Source organism: Pocillopora damicornis, chromosome 1 (assembly GCF_964200805.1).
Source record: "Pocillopora damicornis chromosome 1, jaPocDami1.2, whole genome shotgun sequence".
Lineage (NCBI taxonomy): Eukaryota > Metazoa > Cnidaria > Anthozoa > Scleractinia > Pocilloporidae > Pocillopora > Pocillopora damicornis.
Genome location: NC_142670.1, coordinates 18,984,875 through 19,006,714, shown reverse-complemented (window position 1 = coordinate 19,006,714; position 21,840 = coordinate 18,984,875). Strand labels below are relative to the sequence as shown.

The following is a 21,840-nucleotide window of genomic DNA, read 5'->3' as shown; positions in this document are numbered from 1 at the left end:
TTAGTCTGTGCTGCAGTAGCGGAGGGAACATGTGGGTGTGCTTGCTATGTAGTAAACATAGTAACCGCTGCAGTTTGTCACTTTGACGGAACTTAACCAATTGCAGCAATTTGATTTCCAGTGGAAGCAAACTGTCCCGGTGACCTGACCATCAGCCACTGTGGGGTGAGCACTATTTAGCCAACCGGATGCGTGAGTGTTACATCGCTGTTTTGGTGGACATGAAGTAGGCATTCTTGTACCTGCTGCTCCTTCAAAACGATACCAACCATGAATACCCCTGTCACAAACCGTGTTTTGATTGCCATAGGTTATCTTTCTGTCTGAGCCGGTCAGACTTTGATAGTTTTGACATTCTAAAATGGACAGAGTAGAAAATCAAAACAAACCAGGTAAAACCCTTGGTATTTGATTTAAATTAAAATATATGACTTTTGCACTATTTATTAATATAGTTAAGAGATTAAAATCTCCTGGTGTAGTAATCTAACGTTGTCGACTCTGGGAAAAAAAAACTTGACAAAAACGCAGCTAATATCCAGCCATCATGACAAAACAAATAGTTTAACGGCCGAATAATCACATCAAAGATTTACAACATGAATTCAATTTAAGTAGTCATGTTTTTCCTTGTTTTGACTTTCTTCGTTTACTGAAGATCTTCGGCCTTACTTCCACAGGAGTAACGCTTTTTCAAGCAATATTTTCCATGGAAGTAAGGCCGAAGATCTTCCGCACAGGCATCTGTCTTAAGCATCCTTTAGCGGTAGTGTTTGCTGCATGATTACTTTTTGAGTCATCAGCTATCCTCTTCCTGTTGTTCATATGTAACTGACACCTGGGTCAATAGTGCTCTTCGCGTGCGCTGATTGGCTGGTTCGAGAATGACTAGCTTGTTCTATTCAGACAAATTTAATTTTCAAGCAATTTCGTTATAATGTTTGACATTCACACATTCTTCATTACTGCTATCTGTTAAAGTGGTGGAAATTTACCTCTGCACTTCACGGCTCGGTAAATATCCACCACAACTCTCCTCCTCCCCAGTGGATAATTGTTAATTACTTTGGATTTCCGCTTTTGTGAAATCCAAAGGTATGACATATTAACAATCCTTGAGCGCAAAAAAAAAAAAGCAAAATAAAATACGTTGCTAGTTAATTGATTACTATCTGAGTAATAAGTTTATTATTCACTGTTGTTTGTATCTACCTCAAGCTGGACGCCTGCGTAAAGCATAGTTACAAGAACAGAAATTTTGGGAGACCTGACTCGACTTTGTACCTGACGGGAGAGGAATGCAAGATCTTCCATCCCCTATGTAGGGCAGGTTACATGAGCACTTGAACGACCCTACAGTGTTGGTACATGAAGCTGACTTGTGGCAATTGCGAACATCGCTGGAACATTCATCACTATCTGTTAATATAGATTACAAATTACAAATACAATAGAGGACAGGTATGATAAGTGCAACGCTAGAAATGTTGCAGGTCACATACATGAGTCAATTTTATGTTTAATTCCCGTATGGATGATAATCGTTTTAAATGGTAACAGTCATAATTTTCATATGCCAGTTTGGTCTGGGTGCTTCAAAATAAATTACTTGCTAAAGTTGCATGCTCAAGCTCTGATGGAAATATTGGCCCTCAGTCGTATTTGTACAGGCCCCGCTGTGCTTGGTCCGTAATGTCGTGACCTCGGCCAATTTTACGCAATACGACCCTCAGGCAGGGTTAACACGAACTTAGTAAGAACTACCTCGGATATTAGTAGGATATTTTGCTGCGAAAAAGTTGGCCAATCACATTTTGACGGGCTAAATAATTCAATTCGAAAACAATTTCTCTTTGGCGCGCGTCTTGATATTGAGCAACTTCTGTCTCGGAAACTTTAGGAAAAATAGTGTTGTTTAGTTTGACCTAAAAAAATAGGCACGCTTAGCATGCAAGGGTCATTTTTTGGCTGGGTGGGTCGACATGGGACAGTTTTGTGTACCTAATGTTTTCATTTTTGTCACCGAAAAGAGCCCAACTTTCAAAAGACAAAAATATCGCGGAAGGCAGAAAAAAACCTAATTTATCTGAACTCACACACATATTATGTGATCTACTGTCCCTATTGTCCGATTACTTCTAAGTTAAAATGAAATGCTTTGGTGCCACGCTTCCTGTTGTCTCCTTCGCAGCCGTTGTTTGGTCTCGTCACACAACGCCCTCTATTTCCCGTTTGAGAGAGAGCGCGCGTTGCGTGACGAGACCAAATAAAAGGTTGCTTAAGAGACTACGCTTATTGCCGGTTCTCCGACAGAGAGAAAATCAAAATTATTTGTCTACAGTTAGTTATTAGTTAGTTACCTCAAAAATACAATTCCGCGTATTTTATTTTTCTACGAAAAGCAAACTCAAACTTCGTTGTACCTCTAATAGACCCTGACCAAAGACATTCTGCGATCTCGAATAGGTGAAGATACATTCAATAAGAGAAAGCAGATATTTCAAAGGGGGCTCCTTGATTGGTTGTTGCCTATCTGGACTTTGCCCGCTGTGTGTGAGATGCGTGATAAAATGCAGGTTGTTTTACAAGGATTTAACACGCGAAAAAACGCGGGAGAATTGCGTGGAAAACTCATTATCAGTAGCATTTAGTTCCACATGAATGTTTTTCAGTGGGGTTGGACAATGCAGTTAGAATACGTAATAAAATGCAAGTCGTTTACAAGAAAATGACACGCAATAGAGTGGAGTCCAATGTGGCAAAATGGAATTTGATTGGTGGAATACAATACAAGCACGCGAAAAATTGCTTAATGTTCATGCAGGGCAATGATTAGGTATGTTCTGATTAAACTTTGATTTAAACGTGATGCGTGATGGAATGTAAATCGTTTGATGTATGCGTTGTGAGTAAAGGAGCGGAAAAGATAGATAAATTTAGCAATTGTATACTGTATACACAAATTAAAGGGAAACGTGAAGCAACTGATGATGCTCAAGTCGACTCAAAGCGCACACGCATAACTCAACAGTGGAGGATCGTAAATGCGATATTTTCAATTTTCAATTAAAGTCCAGTGTTTACGTGGCAATTTCGCTTCCACATGACCAAAAAATGAAGAATCGCCGCGGCCCAGCGCAAAAATTTTGACAAAAAAAGGCAGTCGAAAGACAAATTAAAATAATTTGTACGATCGAGTAAAAGCTCTATCAGAAGGTAACGGACGGCTAAAAGGTATTTTTTTCGGAATACCATCTAAATGCCTCGGGTAACACATTGAAACAGATACGAGGTGCCTCGAATGCCTTTTTGTGCCTATTTTCGCCGGGGAAACAGTCCTTAATGCAGCTTCGCTAGCTATCCGCCGTAAACACTTCGATTTGATCATATGACCTAACGTCACACGTGTGTACATTAAGCAAAGGTAATATGGCGGATAGCGCTTCGAGTGAAAGCAGTTCTATTTCGGGGTCTGATAATTAAGATTATGAGCATTGGTTTCATCATGTTTGCGGTCGCAAATGAGAAACAACGCTAGAGTGTGGCATTCTCAACAAGGCATTTCTTGCAACATCCGTTTACAGCATGTTTCTGTTATTATACACTTCCATTGAAAGTTAAATAAACTTGGGCACACGAATGTGCTATAGTTGTTGTAATCATTCCTGGAGAACTCTTAGCTAGAGACGAAACGCGTCGAAAGAAATAAACAAGGGTTACAACAACAAGAAGTATTCCTTTCTGTTGCTCACTAATCTCCATTAAAAAAGGATAATTCTTGTACATTTCTGGAGCGTGGAAGAAGAGTTTCGTTCTCGAAACCAGATGACCAGATGACGACCTCCCTTGATACGCGACAACACTTTGCGCTGAGTCACGCTCACTCTAGAACCGATGGGCCTGAGGTCACAGTGATATACAATCGGACAAAATCTAAGGTCAAATACTTTTCGGCATGGGTTGAAAAATATTTCTTTGCGCATGGGACTCGCTAATGTTTACGAGGAAAAAAATATGGAAATATATTTTTTTTACAGCTGTTTGGAATGACGTGCAAATTACCTGTGGCTCTGAATAAAGACATGCGATCCGTCGCGTATCGATTATTCAACCAACATATATGTTATATCTTTCCTCCAAAAAAACTAAATTCGAACGGCACACTACAACGAGACACATGGGGATTTAATGCGGCCTTTTCTAAATAAATTCCTTCAGTTTCTGTTCTGCAATTTATGGTCCAAATGTCCAAATTGAACGGACTTGGAAAGACTCACCGAGAGCGTATATTTATTGTCGAACCGAAATTAAAACTTCGCTCGCTCTTTCACTACAAACAAATTGTTTGAGAAAATTCAGATATTAAATGAATGAAAGTTCCTTTGTTTAGTTTACCTGTAACCAAATACCTCACGTTTTAACTTTCTAGGTACTTTTTGTGAACGATTAAAATCAATTGCAGACAGTTTTTAGGCCGCTTGTCAACCAACGTAATGACACTATTGCTTATACAAATTCATTTTGAAACCAATATTTTTTTGTCAACCAAAGTGATTTGAGAGAGAGAAAAGAGAGGATTCATAAGTCGGCTTGAGGTAATGACCGATGTGTTTGCATAAAAATGCTGCCCAGCCGGCAAAACGAGGTATATTTATGAAAAATGGCAACGAAAGTTGAGATGTACTCGGCGACTCACCAAAGCGTTACCGTGGCCCGTGGGCAGAGATAGGAAAATACTGACCGGGTAAAGAACCAATCAGATTGTAAGATTCGTTACCGTGCCCTCTAAAAAAAAATAAATTACTTTATTTCTCACTTCGTCTTTCATAGTCTCTAATTGGTGGCCTATATCAGAATGGATCAAATCTTATTTTTTTTCGCTCGAAAATTTCGGCAGCAGTCAGACAGCGAGGGTGAAGTTGTTACTTTTAGGTCTTGATGCTTAGGTCAGGACGCTTTTCACTACCTTACACACACGTGTGACGTATTACATCACTTGATCTGAATCGGAACGTTTTCAAAGTGGCCGTCGATTAAGCGTCAAAAAAATTTATAAAAAATTTGGTTTTGCACAATATATCGTTTATTTGCTCATTCAGGACTCTTTAACCTAAGAGGACTGTATTCAGGCAGAAAAAGATGAAAATTTTGGTGTTAGTTACCCTTGAACCAGAAGTGTTTACTATTACAACAACCTCCCACCCCTTCCTATGTAGTAAAAGTCCGTCTCTCACCCCTCCCTGGGTAATAATACCCTGCCTCCCACCCCTCCCTCAGTACTGATAGACTGTATCCCACCCCTCCCTGGGTACTAATGGTGTACATTCCCCCTATAAAATGGTCCAAAAATAGTCCAGTCCATATTTTACACCATGCCAGCTGTAATGGTTTTGGCTGTAAAACTCAAGGCGCAGGATGGTTTCAGACAAACCCTTCTGTGCAGTATACTCATGGTAATCGTAGGAGTTTAGCAGTCTTTTGTTTATGAAATAATTTGGATTTACAGTTTGCGCAGAGAACAAAAACTTTCGTCATCATTTAGTGATATCGATCAAGCCACTTAGGGAGCAGACAACGGCAACAGTGATTTTTTTATGGTATATGATATTATACTTTAAGGATTTTACCTCGGCAGTTGTGCCCATCTCCAGTGAACCCAGGCTTACAAGAGCAGATGAATGATCCTGCGGTGTTTGCACAAGTGGCTTTCCCCTTGCTACAGTTGTGAATATTCTCAGAGCACTCATTAATGTCTGAAATTAGATCAACATACCGTACCGCCATGATCGCCTTCGTTTATGTAGAGGTAGAATGTGGCGGCAGAATGTGGAATGGGTGGGGGGGGGGGGGGGGGGGAGGGGAAGACAATATAAAACTTTGAAATAACATAGGAATTGAGAGCTGAGAAGTTTCATCCAAAAAATAATGCAGAAAAGACGATAACGACAATGATCCATTGCCAGCTAAAGAAAATGATACAAGTAAAATTAAAATTGGGACTACCAACAGCATGTGTCCACTACGGAGAGCGAAATCAAATAAATACGTCACGTCTGATACTGTAAGAACTGGAAGGTCTGGTCAAAAAAGAAATCACCTTTGCTGTGCAGGTTTTACTTGTTGAAACGGCAAAAAAACTTGCGCTGATTAATTTGTATTACCTGTGCAGTTGTGTCCATCCCAAGTGAATCCAGGATTGCAAGAGCAAGTAAACGATCCTTCGGTATTTGTACAAGTTGTGTTCGCCTTTATACAGTTGTGAGTATTTTCAAAGCACTCATCAATGTCTGAAATGAGATCAACACACTGTGACGCCGTGATCGTCTTTGTTCGTATTGAGGAAGAACATGGCAGAATGTGGAGGTGAGGCGGGAGGAGGGGGGGAAGGGGGGGGGGTTGAACGTAAAAATTCGAAATGACAGTAGGACCTGATGATACAGTTCTGTGGGAAAAAAGAAAGCTGGGATAGTAAATGTATGATCTTGATGTTAAAAGACAATTTGAATCCTACCAAAAACTACGAATTGATTTGGACTGGTTTATTACCGTACAAGACAAGAACACCAGATCTTTGCTTTAATCGCTTTTGAGAAGGAGAGAAATTCCGTTACCTGTGCAATTTTGTCCATCCCCACTGAATCCAGGTTTACAAACGCACTTCAAAGATCCCTCCGAACTTTCACATGTAGAATTATCATTGCTACAGTTACAGGTAATTTTGGCATGTTCTTCGATGTCTGAATTACAGAATGACAATGAGAAGATACAAGTTAAAGATATCTCGTCAAATGGCGTTGTCTTTGTTATATTCATGGGTTTTCCAGCCTATTCGAAGATGGAGAGAGAGGGCGATTCAAGGGAGGAAGGCTTTCATACATATTATTTAAAAAATACAACATTGCGAGCTCATCCATTTTTGATGGTATAGGAAAATTAAAATCAGGAATCTGGGGCCCGTCTCCTACCAAAGATAAGGAGAATTTCAGATTAGTTTCCTTTGTTAGTTTCTCCTGATATGCTAAACCATCGTGCCATAAATTAATTCAGTAAGCATATGTTTAAACCTTCAATGAGTTTACAAACGAAAAACTCTATTTTTATCGCGAGTAGCATTGTTTATATCTTTTAGGGGCGTACTTAAGGAGAAAAGAATGCACACGGAATTTTTCTACCTAACAAGGTCATGCTCTGCAGACTATACCTTCGCATTCATGTCCATCCCCGCTGAATCCAGGATTACAAGAGCAGATGTGAGATCCCGCGGTATTTTTACAATTAGCACTCTCGCTACAATTGTGGGAATTTAGAGCACACTCATCGATGTCTGAAACAAAATCAACGGATCGTACCCATGACCGTTATTATCACTACCATGAAGGGGGGAGAGGGGCTAATGCGCGTTAATCCATTTCTACAGGAGGAAAAATTGGTGATTATCATATGTTATTCATATAAGATAGTTGATAACTTAGATGTGATCACTTAGATGTGATCACTTAGATGTGATTAGAATTACAAAACGCTTGTTTTACCAGAGGTTAATTAGGACGAGACATTCCGCTCTAAGCAATCTTCATTACCTTTGCAATTATATATATCCCCACTGAATCCATGTTTACATATGCACTTGAATGATCCTTCGGTATTTAAGCAAGTGACATTTTCATGGCTGCACTTGTGGGTATTTGTAGCACACTCGTCGATGTCTAAAGCATAATCAATAGACCTCTGCTCAAGATACTGAATAACGGAGGGTGGGGGGGGGGGGAGATATGATGTGTCATGCTATTTTTCAGTAGTGGCGAGTGAAGAAGCAAGTGAACAATAAAATGCGGGGCTGTGGAGAGGAAAATTCTTAGCCCGCTTTTTCCGGCACTGAATGTCTAGCCTGGGGTGAGACCGCAACTTGAAAGAGGTGGGATGATCTTGAAATAAAAAAAGGCATTCAAAACTTAAGTAAGGAGGTTTGAGTTCTTTGCTGTTCATCGTAAACAAGACGCCTAGCGAGAGTTGAGAAAAAGAGCATGAAAATTAAAATTGCGCCTCAATCCTTCTTTTCCCCACAATGGGTCATATTTAATACGTGTCATAAATGCAAACGATTCTAAATATCGAACCTATGAAAAAATAGACCACTGTGTTAAAATCCGAAAAAAAATCATTTCTATCATTTTAAGTGATACCTTTTTCGCAATCGTGGCCAGTGAATCCAGACGCACATAAACATCGATATCGTTTTCTTGTAAATCCCGTCTGGCAGGTGCCGTAGTTCTTGCATGGAGCTTGAGCGCAAAAATTCTTCGACAATAATAATAATAATAAAAACTCGTCACTGGTTTAAAAGAGAAATTCTGCATTAGACGCATTGCATAACTTCAAGAGCTAAATATACCACATTTTCAGCATGAGGTGACATGAATTGTCTTTCCCCTGGATAAGATGTCACAAGTAACTGTCTAATACCTTGACAGCCCTCTTCGAAATTTCGCCGAGAGCCTGAGTATAATTTTGGTGGAGAAAGGAAATTCAAATGTAGCCCGTGTAAGTCACTGCCATCACTCAGATAAGTCGGGAAAGGGTGTCTGTAGACAGGCTATTATAGAGTAAATTGTCTTTCCCTAGCCACCTTTAGCAGAGATGCATTCGAAAGACCATTCCATTTATTCTTGCTCACGAAAAATATTTAAGATGAATGAAGTGTTTCGTAGTTGTGCTTTCTTTATTGCAAGAAAAACACCTTTTTTACTCAAGGCCGGTGACCAACGTTCTGAAATGACTAAGAAAAATTACTTGCTTTTATTAATAGAGTTGGCTGTCCTTAAGGCACTCAAAGGACTTTTGTTTTTTGTCGGTGCTTATCTTCAAAAGATAACGACATCAGCACTTTTCTAAACTTTTATTAACAAATGATGGATAAAAAGGCGTTTTCCACACATGAATATTAGCTCTGATGAACTGAAAAAAGAGAGAGTAGTGGGACTGACATTTAACGACTGGTACCTTGGTTCCGTGGTATACATAGTTCGCTGCTTTCACCAGATCCCGTTCGTACTCTTTACTCGTTGAGTTATTCAGTTCACAGTTGTGTGCTTTTGCTCCTTTTTCTCCAAAATAAAAGTTAACGCTGATACAGTTGTGGTCCAGGTAGCAACGATATTCACACATGTCCCTGTCAATCACACTGATGTTTGCTATGGTGTGGTTAAGAAGGCGTTCTCCCACGAAAAACAAAGTGGATGGAAATGCCAATATACGGCATTGATCTAAAAAATTTAAATCAGGAAGAGTTAAAAAGCGAAGTGGGTTATCAATTTTGAGAGTCTCAGATGCTGTTCGATGCACGTGGTACGTATATTGATATTTACGTCATCTTCATTGAGTTACCGGAGATCAAGTTGTATTAACAGTACCATCGGACAGGATTTTTGCGAGCCTAGATGATTGGCAGAAAAGGATGATATGAACTTCAAAAGTTTCAAAATGTAAAATCGTTGAGCCCAAACTCCAATGAAAAATTCGTCCTCAGAAAACTGCAATTAACGTTAAATGATATGATAGGTAAGACGTTTCAGTCATGAACTTCCAACTTTTGTGCATTCTTTCAAATCAAGATTTATTATCAAAGTCATGATATCAAAGCACGAGTCAGTGCAAGTCCTACGAAACTCCTTATGACCTCTCATTGTGTCTCGACTTAGGCATGGCCGAGCAAACATAACACGAGGTTTGTAATTCACTTCAGCAGGTAAGTTGCCGTCTACCCTCTCCGAGTGGTCTCAAAACTCTAAAGATTGTTTTTTCTGTTCCATCCCGATGTAGGTCCACCTTCTAAAGCTCAAGATGAATTGTAAACATACTAGATAATAATTGCTCGAAAAAACAAAAAACCTTAAGCTCTGTCAATCCACGAAAATACCTTTGCAGGTAACCGTTTCTCATTCCTAACCGCTGTGCAGTGAAGAAGGAAACTGAGCTTTCTGACCTCAAGTGAGGCTTTGCGAAATTGGAAACTCTTTTTTTGAACAGTAAGTATTCGATTCGAAAAGTCCTTTTGGCTCTGCAAACTTCATTCGTGCATCCATTTCACGATATGCATACGCTAAGCACAAACCATGCTTAGTTTTACATCGTGATCTTTATTTTGTTTTTGTTCTGTTTTGTTTTTCCATCATTCGTATCAATTAAACTTGTTTTCGGTAAAACGCGAATGTGTTGAATAGATATTTAAAAAGAACCCTACTAAACCGCTATTGAAGTTTAAGATCTTCCCGTCGCTTCATTGTTCTTCGATTTTAATTGAATTATGAAAATTTACTAATAAAGAGTTGTTAATTAATATCACCATGTGATGGTTACACATCCATAACTTCTATATGTTAGCCACCTGTCAAGTGAGAAGTTTTAATGCGCCCGCTTATTCGTAACATAACTGCTTTCCCTGCATTTAAACAATGTTCTTTCTGTTTTTATTGGCTATGAAGAACTTACTCATCTGGCTTCAAGTATCACACAGTACAAAACACAGCAGGAGTGCTATAACGAGGCAGATATGCATCGAATTCCGAGTTCTAAAATGCTACAAGACAAACGTTTTGGTCTATGTTTAACACCTGCCTGCATTATATTTTCAAGGTGGAAAATTTTTCTACAAAAGTCGTCTTGAATGAAAAAATTATGTCAAAAAAGTATGACACAGCGAATGATTATGTTCCCAAAGGAATATTTTTATTCCACAAGAGAAAGTAAAAATAAGGGAATGAAAAAATTCCTTTTCAACTACTTAGCGCATTAATTTGTCTTTCCTTGAGTGCACGGCTTTTCATAACAATAAGATCTTTTTTGCGAAAATCTTGTCATTGATTTTAATTTTAGTTTATTTTGATATGAGTGTTTCAAAGAATTAAAGACTATAAGCAGCGAAAAATATGATTGGGTAAGAAATAGTGAAGATTGTTCGGTCATAACTTAAAAACTATGCAAAAATATGCTCGCATATGGTGAAAAAGAATCGAAAATATCTTTGAATGAATAAAAGACAAAACGCATTGAATTGGACTATGTATTTTGTCGCAATTTTTTTAGTTAGGCTTCTGCATGTATATACGAGAATTTAAGTATTTCAGTCCTTAAGGACAAATTAACAAATTGCATAGCTGAAAATTTTAGAAGAGAAAAATTGAAGTTTCTTATCAACAAATGCAAGATTTAAAACCTACCATCTGGGCAGGATAGAACTTGTCCGAGGGGGAGAGCCACAGAGATGAAGAACAAGTGGATAAAAACTCCCATGTCCTCTAAAGCCGGCTGAAAAGAAATCATCTCGATGTTTTGCAACTGTTGAGCAAATCGAGAAGCTTAACAGCAGTTTGTTGACTGTGATGTACCACCAATTTGACGCCAAACTTTCTGGAAACATGTTAGCCAATCACATTTGGAACTGTGAAAGATGTCTAACAGCCCCTCACAGAGAGGCTAGATAATTTTGTTAGTTTTGTCCTCAGGCAGTTATTTCTATCTTTCACTCGCAGGGACCCTTCTTGTAGACATCTCAATCATTATAGGTAGCATCAAAAAAAAAATATATATATATATATATATTATTTAAACTCTGTGAGAATGCAAGCGCACAAAAAGACCCTAGAAAACTGTTTTCTTTTTTTTAATATTTCACTTGCTAACTCTAAGGTATTCTGACCAAATTTCCTTAAGGATTTTAGAGCACATTTTTAGAAAACATGGCTTCACTGAGGTAAACTTCGTTGATATGTGCTACTCTCGTTAGCAGCAGTCATCTCGACTTCCCGTCGAAAAAAAGGTTTCCTTCACTTTTTTGCACGTTTTGTTCGCTCTCCAATTCTCTCTTTTTTTTTTCGGCGTCACAAGCTAAAATTGATTTTTTGGCTAGACTGCCCGAGTGGACAGCAATCGAGCGCGCTGCGACTACAATAATATAACTCACATAATTTTCTCTAGCTACAATATACAAGATTCATTCACTCAAAGTACATTTTAAATATGGAAATTTCACATGGCATATTATTCATACCAGCGTGATCCGAGGAGACCCATTTGTTGGAACATAATTTACATACCAAAAATTCCCCAATGTTTAAGAAAGAATTCTCAAAATGTAGGCGTAAATTGGGCTAAAAAAGCATATCAGTGGAAACTTTATACACTAGTTAAGTCACTGATAACCTCAAGCCTGCAGTTATCTCTCTTGCTTTCATCTACCAACATCTTGAAAACAACGCAAGTCAATGTGTTTCCTCCATTGCGCTATTGTCAGAGGTCATTTGCATAATTCTGAAAATCAACTAAGATATCTTTTTGATCGCTCAAACTTCTTTTGTTTATCTTCTACGTAAAGAGCCTAAGAGCTACGGTCAACATGCATCAGACAAACAGCGGCAAGTCGCCCAAATTCGTTTTCTCTCCTACTTTCATATTTTGTAGCCCAATATGTCCTAATAACTGTGGTCTGGTTTTTTTTGTGAAAATGTATTTTAGTTTTTCAGAAAGGAGTTTTTTCGTTCGACCGCTCAAATATGCAAATTTTCACCCTGAATATCACCCGAGTTGTGTCTCCTCATGTAACGAATTTACTTGATCTCCGGTATTTCTGTCGGTATAATCCTTTATTTTATCATCTAAACTTAATCTCCTGTCATTATTGAAGCTGGCAAAGAAATATTTATTTTTTTGGTGAATATTTTTGTCCGACATACTTTTTCTATGTCGAAAAGTAGCATCAAAACAAAGACAGTTTTTACAATGACCGATATGACAGAACCTACTGAGCTTCTAGCTTTTAAGTGCCACTCTCGCTAAGAGCGGTCCTCTCGACTTCCCGTCGGAAAAAAAGTTTTCTTTTATTTTTTGCCCATGAAAAGGGTTTAGGAAACATGTTTCAAAAACAGTTTAGTTGTTCTCCGATTCTCTTTTTTTAGGTCGCCACAAGCCAAAAATGATTTTTGGCCAGACCACCCCTGTGGACAGCGATCGAAAATGTTAATTTCAAAGATTTTGTCCAGCGTGCAGCGACTGCAACAATGTAGCACACGGAATTCTATCTTGTTACAAGTTACAAGGTGTATTCAGTTAGTTCACAGACAAAATATGGAAACTTCAGCTGAAATATTTTTCATACCAGCGTGATCAGAGGAGACCCTTCTCTTCGACCTTAATTTGTATATCAAAAATTCACTACTTTGTACGAAAGAATTCTCAAAATGCAGGCGTTAATCGGGCTGAAAAAGTCTATCAGCGCATAGTTTATACACCAATGAGGTTACAGATTGCCTCAAACCCGCGGGTATATCTCTAGCTTCCATCCGCCAACTTCTTAAAAACAACGCAAATCTATGTGTTTGCTCAATTGCGCTCGTGTCAAAGATCATTTGTATGATTCTTAGAATTGACCAAGATCTCCTTTTGACCGTTCAAACTTCGTTCGTTTATCTTCTACGCTGAGGGTTTTAGGTTTTCACAGCAACTGAATGGAGATTAGATGCCGAGTTGTCCTAAAACGTTCGGCGTAAACGTGATCGTTCGTAACGCTTGCGCGCTTGCGTGACTTACAAAGTAGACAAAAGTGATCGGAAGGCGCCTTCTCGATAATTTACGTTGAAATATCAGGTCATGAACTACGCACAGTGTGGAGAAGATCAAAATTAAAGAATGAAATTTGGCACTCTGGTCACAACAGACATATCGCGTCGCTTAAAAGGACACAAAAACAAGTTAAAATAAGTGACAGTGTTTATATTTACAAAACAACACGCATACACTCTGAAATAATTCTTGGAGTTTCTCCCGAGATTTAGTATACGGAACCCGATGAACTAACTCTGCTCTTTCCGCAGATTTTTTCCCATCACTAATGATGTTACGCTCGTATGGACCACAACGGTTTTGAGCAACAAACTCGACATTTCCCTGCGACCATCAAAATCAACTGGACAAACCCAGCTTGATATATTGCGTGACGTGATTGTGCACATTTTTCTCCTTGCCATATGGCCTTTTTCTCGGGTTCTACAAATTGAAACCAAAATTAGTGTAACGAATTAGAATCGAAAGTTGTTAAAATGGACTGAATTACATTTTAATGAGAATATTAACTTTTAAAAAGGTTTACTTAATTCATGGAAAGCAAAGATTGGAGTGGCTTTGGGTATTTAAGCCCTGATTTCTCTCCTGGTATGCCGGTGTCACAGCGGATTTGGACCCCCCGTGGATTTGAAATCACCCGGTCCAAATCCGCCAGCGGATATGGACCCATTCGCAGATTTGGACCCCCTTACCAAACATTCCTTTTAAGCATCCTTTGTATCATATTTGGTTACTAATTCTATTTGCAAGCTTTTTTGTCGATGTTCTTTTCAATCACAACACAACTTTCCTCAATAAAGGTAAAAAAAAAAAAAAAAACCAGCCATTTCGTTCCAGTTCTACCGCATTTATTATAGCGAGTCGTACAGTATACGCAAGAATTAGATGCGAACAAACTACTCCATTCAAACCATTGAAATTGTTGCAATAAATCTTTGCTTCCTCTGATGCGAATCAACATTGGTACGAAGCGTCATAACAATAGTGGAGACTATTGCGTCCAGTCACATAAATATATCATTCTGATTTTCTAAAATAATCACATTAAACAGTTTTTGAACAAGAGCGAAGAAACTACTCCTATTACAAGTCGTTCGTAAACCCTATGATAAGTTAAAATGTTTCTATTCTGAACTATTGGAAATCTCAGCATATTTTCAGATGCAAATCAACATTAATGTCAATGTCTTAACAAAAGTGGAGACTATTACACCGAACTGAATCTTGTTTTCTAATTTTAACAATTATTAACTATTGAGGGATCCGAAACAATACCTTAACAATTACGAAGACGTCTAGAGTCTGGCAATCTGTAGACAATGTAGAGTCACTCGTCCTCTGGGGCAGTCTTAAATCCCTCGCAGCTCATGTTTAACCATTCCTCGCACAACTTTCACTGTACCACGTCGTCCCAACACTCGGGCATTTAACAATGACAAAATAAATTAGTGTCACAAGTGATCTCTTATTGAATCTAGCGGTGTTCGACTATCGCGGAAAAGGTTCAAAAACGACCTTTCCCCAGACATTAAACTAAATTCGTGCCCATTTCCCCTTGGTCAAAAGAAACATCCGACGGGATGTCAGCTCGCATGCATTAACGACACGCATGTTTTGAATTAAAAACATACTTTAGTACGCACTGGAACGTAAAGTATCATCCATTTTTACTAGAACGTTAAAGATGATGTTTTCACTCAGTTTTGTTGGGGGGGGGGGGGGGGTCCAAATCCGCGGAGGGGGGGTCCAAATCCGCTGGGACACCGGAACGACGTATCGAGTTATTTGAAGTACTACCAGCTATCCAGCGAAATCCTCGATTACCAGTTAATTTTGTTTCGTTCCGGTCATTTTGACCACAATATGAAAAAAAATATATAACATTTTAAAATCCGAACACTTTAAGAAACATTGGAAATGCGGTGGAAGTACTTGTTAACAGCCACAGCACAAGGGAAAATGTGAGGCAGAAAAAGAAAGCCAGACTGACTGGAGATGTTTCAGAAGTTTTCGGAATTAAAGTTGTAGTCGGATCGCACGGGTAATATATTTGCAATTTCTCGAGAGTGAAGGCTACTATATAACTAAAAATTGATTCGTAAGTGCCCATCTAGGCTATCTGCAATAGCAGACAAAACCAGAATTCTCTTGACAAAATCAAAGGACAAATTGTGTCGTGACGAATTTTTGTCTCGATTTTTGCATCCACTTAAAACTTCAAAACTGTCAAATTTCTTCAGAGCTTGATCTGCACATGAGACCAGCTGGCATAATTTACTAATGGCCTCAAACTCCAGTTTCAGGATTCATCGTACGTCGTTTCAAAGTTTTAAAATCCACGAGTTTCGCGAAAAAAGAAAGTTGATGCCTGTCAGGTAGATTTTAGTGAGTTCAATAACAAGCTGGTGGCAGCTTTCACGACAAATGGCGTTGAAAACTCAGTCTCCCTTCACTGCCTCACATTCTTATTTTTGCTCTGGATGCTAAAAAAAACTTTTACTACATTTCCAGTGTCCTCTCAGGTGTTCTGGTTCCAAATTAGGGCTGAAATACCCAAAGCCACTCCAATGTTTGCTTTCCATGAATCATGTAAACATTTAAACGATAAAATTCTCATTAAAATGTAAAATTCTTCACTCCATTTGAATAACTTTCGATTCTAATTCGTTACGTTAATTAATTTTGGTTCCAACCTGTAGAACCTGCGAAACAGGTTGTATGACGAAAAGAAAAGTTTGCACAATTACGTCACGCAATATATCAAGCTGGGTTTGTCCAGTTGATTTTGATGGTCGCTGGGAAATGTCGAGTTTGTCGCTCAAAACTGTTGTGGTCCATACGAGCGTAACATCATTAATGACGGAAACAAATTTGGGAGCAACTTCAGAATACCCCGCAACTTATTTACATGTCATTGAATAAGAATAGCGTCTATTGTGTTATGCCTCGATCCTCAAAGCCTCCCGACACATGTAAATGAGTTGCGGGGTATTCTGAAGTTTAGCCCAAATTTGCAGAAAGGAGGGTTAGTTCATCGGGTTCCGTATACTAAATCTCGGGAGAAACTCCAAGAATTATTTCAGAGTGTATGCGTGTTGTTTTGTAAATATAAACACTGCAACCTATTTTAACTTGTTTTTGTGTCCTTTTAAGCGACGCGATATGTCTGTTGTGACCAGAGTGCCAAATTTTATTCTTTAATTTTGATCTTCTCCACACTGTGCGTAGTTCATGACCTGATATTTCAACGTAAATTATCGAGAAGGCGCCTTCCGATCACTTTTGTCTACTTTGTAAGTCACGCAAGCGCGCAAGCGTTACGAACGATCACGTTTACGCAACGTTTTAGGACAGCTCGGCATCTAATCTCCATTCAGTTGCTGCGAAAACCTAAAATGCTCAGCGTAGGAGATAAACGAACGAAGTTTGAACGGTCAAAAGGAGATCTTGGTCAATTCTAAGAATCATACAAATGATCTTTGACACGAGCGCAATTGAGCAAACACATAGATTTGCGTTGTTATTAAGAAGTTAGTGGATGGAAGCTATAGATATACCCGCGGGTTTGAGGCAATCTGTAACCTCATTGGTGTATAAACTATGCGCTGATATACTTTTTCAGCCCGATTAACGCCTGCATTTTGAGAATTCATTCGTACAAAGTAGTGAATTTTTGATATGTAAATTAAGGTCGAAGAGAAGGGTCTCCTCTGATCACGCTGGTATGAAAAATATTTCAGCTGAAGTTTCCATATTTTGTCTGTGAACTAACTGAATACACCTTGTAACTTGTAACAAGATAGAATTCCGTGAGCTACATTGTTGCAGTCGCTGCACGCTGGACAAAATCTTTGAAATTAACATTTTCGATCGCTGTCCACAGGGGTGGTCTGGCCAAAAATCATTTTTGGCTTGTGGTGACGTAAAAAAAGAGAATTGAAGAACAACTAAACTGTTTTTAAAACATGTGTCCTAAACCCTTTTCATGGGCAAAAAATAAAAGAAAACTTTTTTCTGACGGGAAATAGAGAGGACCGCTCTAAGCGGGAGCGGCACTTAAAAGACAAAAGGATTGTTATAAAGTTATTGTAAAAATTTCCTTGTGTATATGTGTTGTTCTATCGTGAGACGAACTCAAAGTCCGGAAAAATTTACTTGGTAGCGACTATGAAATATAGATGGTGTGCCTACTTATCGCCACCGTTTATTGGCATATCGAGGCCTAAATCGTTACAATTTGTAAAAAAATCTAACATGACACTCTTACCTTGTTTATTTATGATTTTATAAGATCAATAAGCTGTTTCGATAATTATATTACGCTTGGGTATTACTTTTCACCGGGAGCCCAGGTTTTACGTTGTGTTTTCCCCTATCCCATTTATATCAGAAGCTGGTCACACAACTAGTAATTGATACCAACACAAATGAATATTTACCCTGTATGAAGATTTTTGTTTATGCTGAATTGACAATATTACAACATGTTATTTTTGTGGTCACTAATCGTTATCTCAGTAGCAGCGTAGCAGTTCAAAGCGGGTTGTTGCTTCAACGCTATTGAAATTTGTAGTGTTCTGGTAGGAGAGCAAAGCGTGATGCTCTGGGAATAAAAACTCCTAAGGGCCTTTTACAGGATATCGGAATGAGATTTGTTCAAGAACGAGTTCATCCCGGTTGCCACATGATGCAAGAGTAAAATTATTCAAAACGAGTTATTTCTGAATGAGTTTATTGAGGTTTTCATTACAGAACGAAACACTTATTCTGGACGACCTTTTGTACCTGTGTAAAGTAAACGCGGTACGACACTCAGATACACAATATCTGTATGAATCCTCTTTAGGAGCGGGGGAAGCATAGAAAAAGGACGTAAATACTTGTTTTTACAAGCTAAATTATCTTGCATGTAAACGCGGTATGAAATTCATTTCGTTCTGGAACGAAACCCATTTTGGAATAATGTAAAAGGTGGGGGGGGGGGTCTTTTGCTAATTGCACCATGTATTTTCTTCCATTAAGCCTGTGCTCGATTTTTCGGGGGGTTATTGAGAGAGACCTAGCTGGTACCTTTTAGGGTGTTTTTCGCTCAATAAAATACCTGAAATAAGTATTACTAGGACGATTTTAATGATCTGACTTGAGCCTCTGGTGCACATCGATAAAGGAGTTCTTATTTTTGGGATTTTTCAATTTTTTTGTGTTTAAATTGATACTTTTTAGGGGCAGATATCAGTTGTTGCCACTCCCACACGAATAAGACTCAGGTACCTTTTATAATTTTATAGGGGTAGCTTTCGAAATTCCCGGCACGTATCCTCGCCCTCTTATGTATAGGAGTTCCCCGGGGGGGTGCTGATACGTGCAGCACACTTGAAATTTAGCAAGGACAAATTTTGATGTGATTTTCGGTGAAGAGAAAAGCGTCTTGTAGCTACTGCGGAAGGGCCCTTTACCATTGTGTGCTAACTACGCGTCCCGCCAGACGGCGGGAAGCCTACAAAGTGCTCAGACATTAGTATAGAAAACTCCGGCCCAGTCTGGATTTTTGGTAGCCTGTTGACCAATTCCTAATCGAGGCCTAAGTCTGACGGGACGCGTAATTTTGCACAAGGTGGTAAGTAGCCAGGTTATATGAGTTTTCCAGACGTCTTGCGTACTGTCTGTGGTACACGCTTGCTAATTTCCCAATAGGCTTTTGGAATCGACTTAACCCTATCTTTACCATGGCCGTACACTTCTTTGGGCACTCTACATCTACTAATGGAACCACGAATCCACCCAAGATTGATTTATGCCTTGATATGCCAAAAAACGGTGGCGACAAGTAGGCACACCATCTATATTTTATAGTCGCTAGCAAGAAAATTTTGGTCTCACGATAGAACAACACAAATACACAAGGAAATTTTTACAGTAACTTTATAATCATCCTTTTGTCTTTTAAAAGCTAGAAGCTCAGTAGATTCTGTCATATCGGTCAATGTTAAAACTGTCTTTGTTTTGATGCTACTTTTTGACATAGAAAAAATATGTCGGACAAAAATATTCTCCAAAAAATAAATATTTCTTTGACACCTTCAATAATGACAGGGGTTTAAGTTTAGATGATAAAACAAAGGATTATACCAACAGAAATACTGGAGGCCACGTAAATTCGTTACATGAGGTCACACAACTCGGGGTAATATTCAGGGTGAAAATTTGCATATTTGAGCGATCGAACGAAAATATCATTTCTCGAAAACTGAGATATATTTTCACAAAAAAAACCAGACCACAATTATTAGGACATATTGGGCTACAAAATTTGAAAGTAAGAGAAAAAACGAATTTTGGGGCGACTTGCCATAATATTTCAAATTTGTTCGACGGATGCTAACATCCTCTCTTAAAGTTTTACTCATAATTGGAAAGAAAAAAGATCCTGAGTTGTCCTGAACCGTTGCATGAAGTTCATCAGTCGTAACGCTTGCATGACTCGATATGTAGACGGTCGATAATTTTCTTTAAATCAGGTTACAAACCAGACACAACGTGGAGAAGTTAAAAATTAGCGAATAAAATTTGGCACCCTCGTTATTATATAGATAATGCGTAGATAAGAAGGACGCGCAAATATGTTGAAATAAATTACCGTTTGTTTTACAAAACAACACGTATACACTCTGCAAGATTATTACTTTTTTATCAATCGATTTAAACTTTAACAAGAAATCTCCCAGGTTTTACATATAATTGATATAAATCAGTCAATCTTACAGTTCTTTGAAAAGCTTTCTGAAGGGGCCTAAGGTGTGAAATTGGGAAGTGATTTTGCTGTTTCGCCTTTTTTTCTGTATAAAAGGATTTGAGGTCATTAGACTAGAACTCTGAAACAAAATGAAAACAAGAGCTAGACTGGAAGCTGGTTCAACTGCCCTAATTACTACTATGACTACTGTTTGCTGCTCGACCGAGAATGTGTAAAAGAAAACCAAATATGATAGTCAATTAATGTTTTGAACTTAGTCCAGCCATTCATTAATTTGCACAGCGCCGTCATCTTTATGTTCCTACTAGATAAACCCGAACAGTCTTCCCCGCTGTAATACGTGCCTCCTCCTCCACCTCCGGCTTGGTGATTATGGGTACCTCTGCTTCCCCTAAGGTATCCACCACCTCCACCTGATGTCCCCTTTATCTTCTGGACCACTTCCCTCACCACCAAACCCACCAACTGCTCCTGGTGTAGGGCCCCAGTCATTACCACTATTCATATCTCAGGCTTGACCTCCGATCCAGGCCTGAGCACGTGATCCACCTCTTTCCGCATAGGAGGAGCCCAGTCGGGCACAACCTTGACCAATCCAACCCGCACCCAGTCCTCCATGGTAACTAGCGCCCTCACTGTTGCATTCACCTGGCTGCCCATCTGTACCTCCATTCGAACTTTTGACGAATCTTTCCCCTTACTACTAGTGCCATTTGATCCCGTCTGACCGTGCACACCATTATATCCACTCGACGCACCCCCTCCTCTTCCGGCAGCCAGCAACAGAACATTACATTATCTGTAGTATAAACAAAACTTCCTCCCCCTTTTTCAATGCCAGCATTGTCCTCCACAGATTTTCCAAGCTGAGCTGCAGGCTGGCTTGTGCTTTGTCTGCCTTCAACATCCACCGAATCTCCGAATCTCTGTCCCACCACGATATTTAGCATAGTTCCGTTATTCATTGTGCACTTCCCTTCTTTGAATGCTCCTTTTCCGCCATAATATGTTCCTGGAAGGTATTCATAATTTAGGTCAAGCCTGAGATATGAATAGCTATCTCATCAAAGCCTTCCCAAGGCTTTGATGAGATAGCGGGTGGCCCGTGGAACAACAAACGTCTGTATTTTGCCAAAGCGTCCTCTTCTTCCATGGGTTCCAAATCCAGCCAGCAAAAGAAGTAAAAAGAAATTAGATCTGTTACTATGAGTGACAAAACCAATGAAGAACGTAAATTAACAACAGAATGTTAAAAAAATAACAAGTTAATCAGTTGGCAAGTCAGACAGTCAAGTAATTATTCCTGTCTATCTGCCTGTTTGTCCATTTCCGAAAACCCAGTTTTGGAGGCACAACGATAAGAGCCTGGGGTGTTATGACAAACGGGGTTGGTATCACACAAACATGAAGAAGCGGTGCATTCGTCGATATCTGTGAAAAAGGAAGGTATTAGGATCCGCTTTTATCTTAGA

At 39.0% G+C, this 21,840-nt stretch overlaps 1 protein-coding gene across 1 annotated transcript; it reads right to left on the bottom strand.

Annotated features, from left to right (window-relative positions):
- Nucleotides 1–20,860, bottom strand: LOC149052514 (uncharacterized). Its single transcript, XM_089181107.1, has 9 exons — nucleotides 20,674–20,860; nucleotides 9,001–9,263; nucleotides 8,184–8,298; nucleotides 7,202–7,324; nucleotides 6,612–6,737; nucleotides 6,162–6,287; nucleotides 5,628–5,753; nucleotides 1,285–1,419; nucleotides 1–356 (listed from the first exon to the last, which is right to left on the bottom strand). The coding sequence occupies exons 1-9, from the start codon at nucleotides 20,858–20,860 to the stop codon at nucleotides 1–3; spliced, it is 1,557 nt and encodes a 518-aa protein (XP_089037233.1).
- Nucleotides 20,861–21,840: the final 980 nt, after the last annotated feature.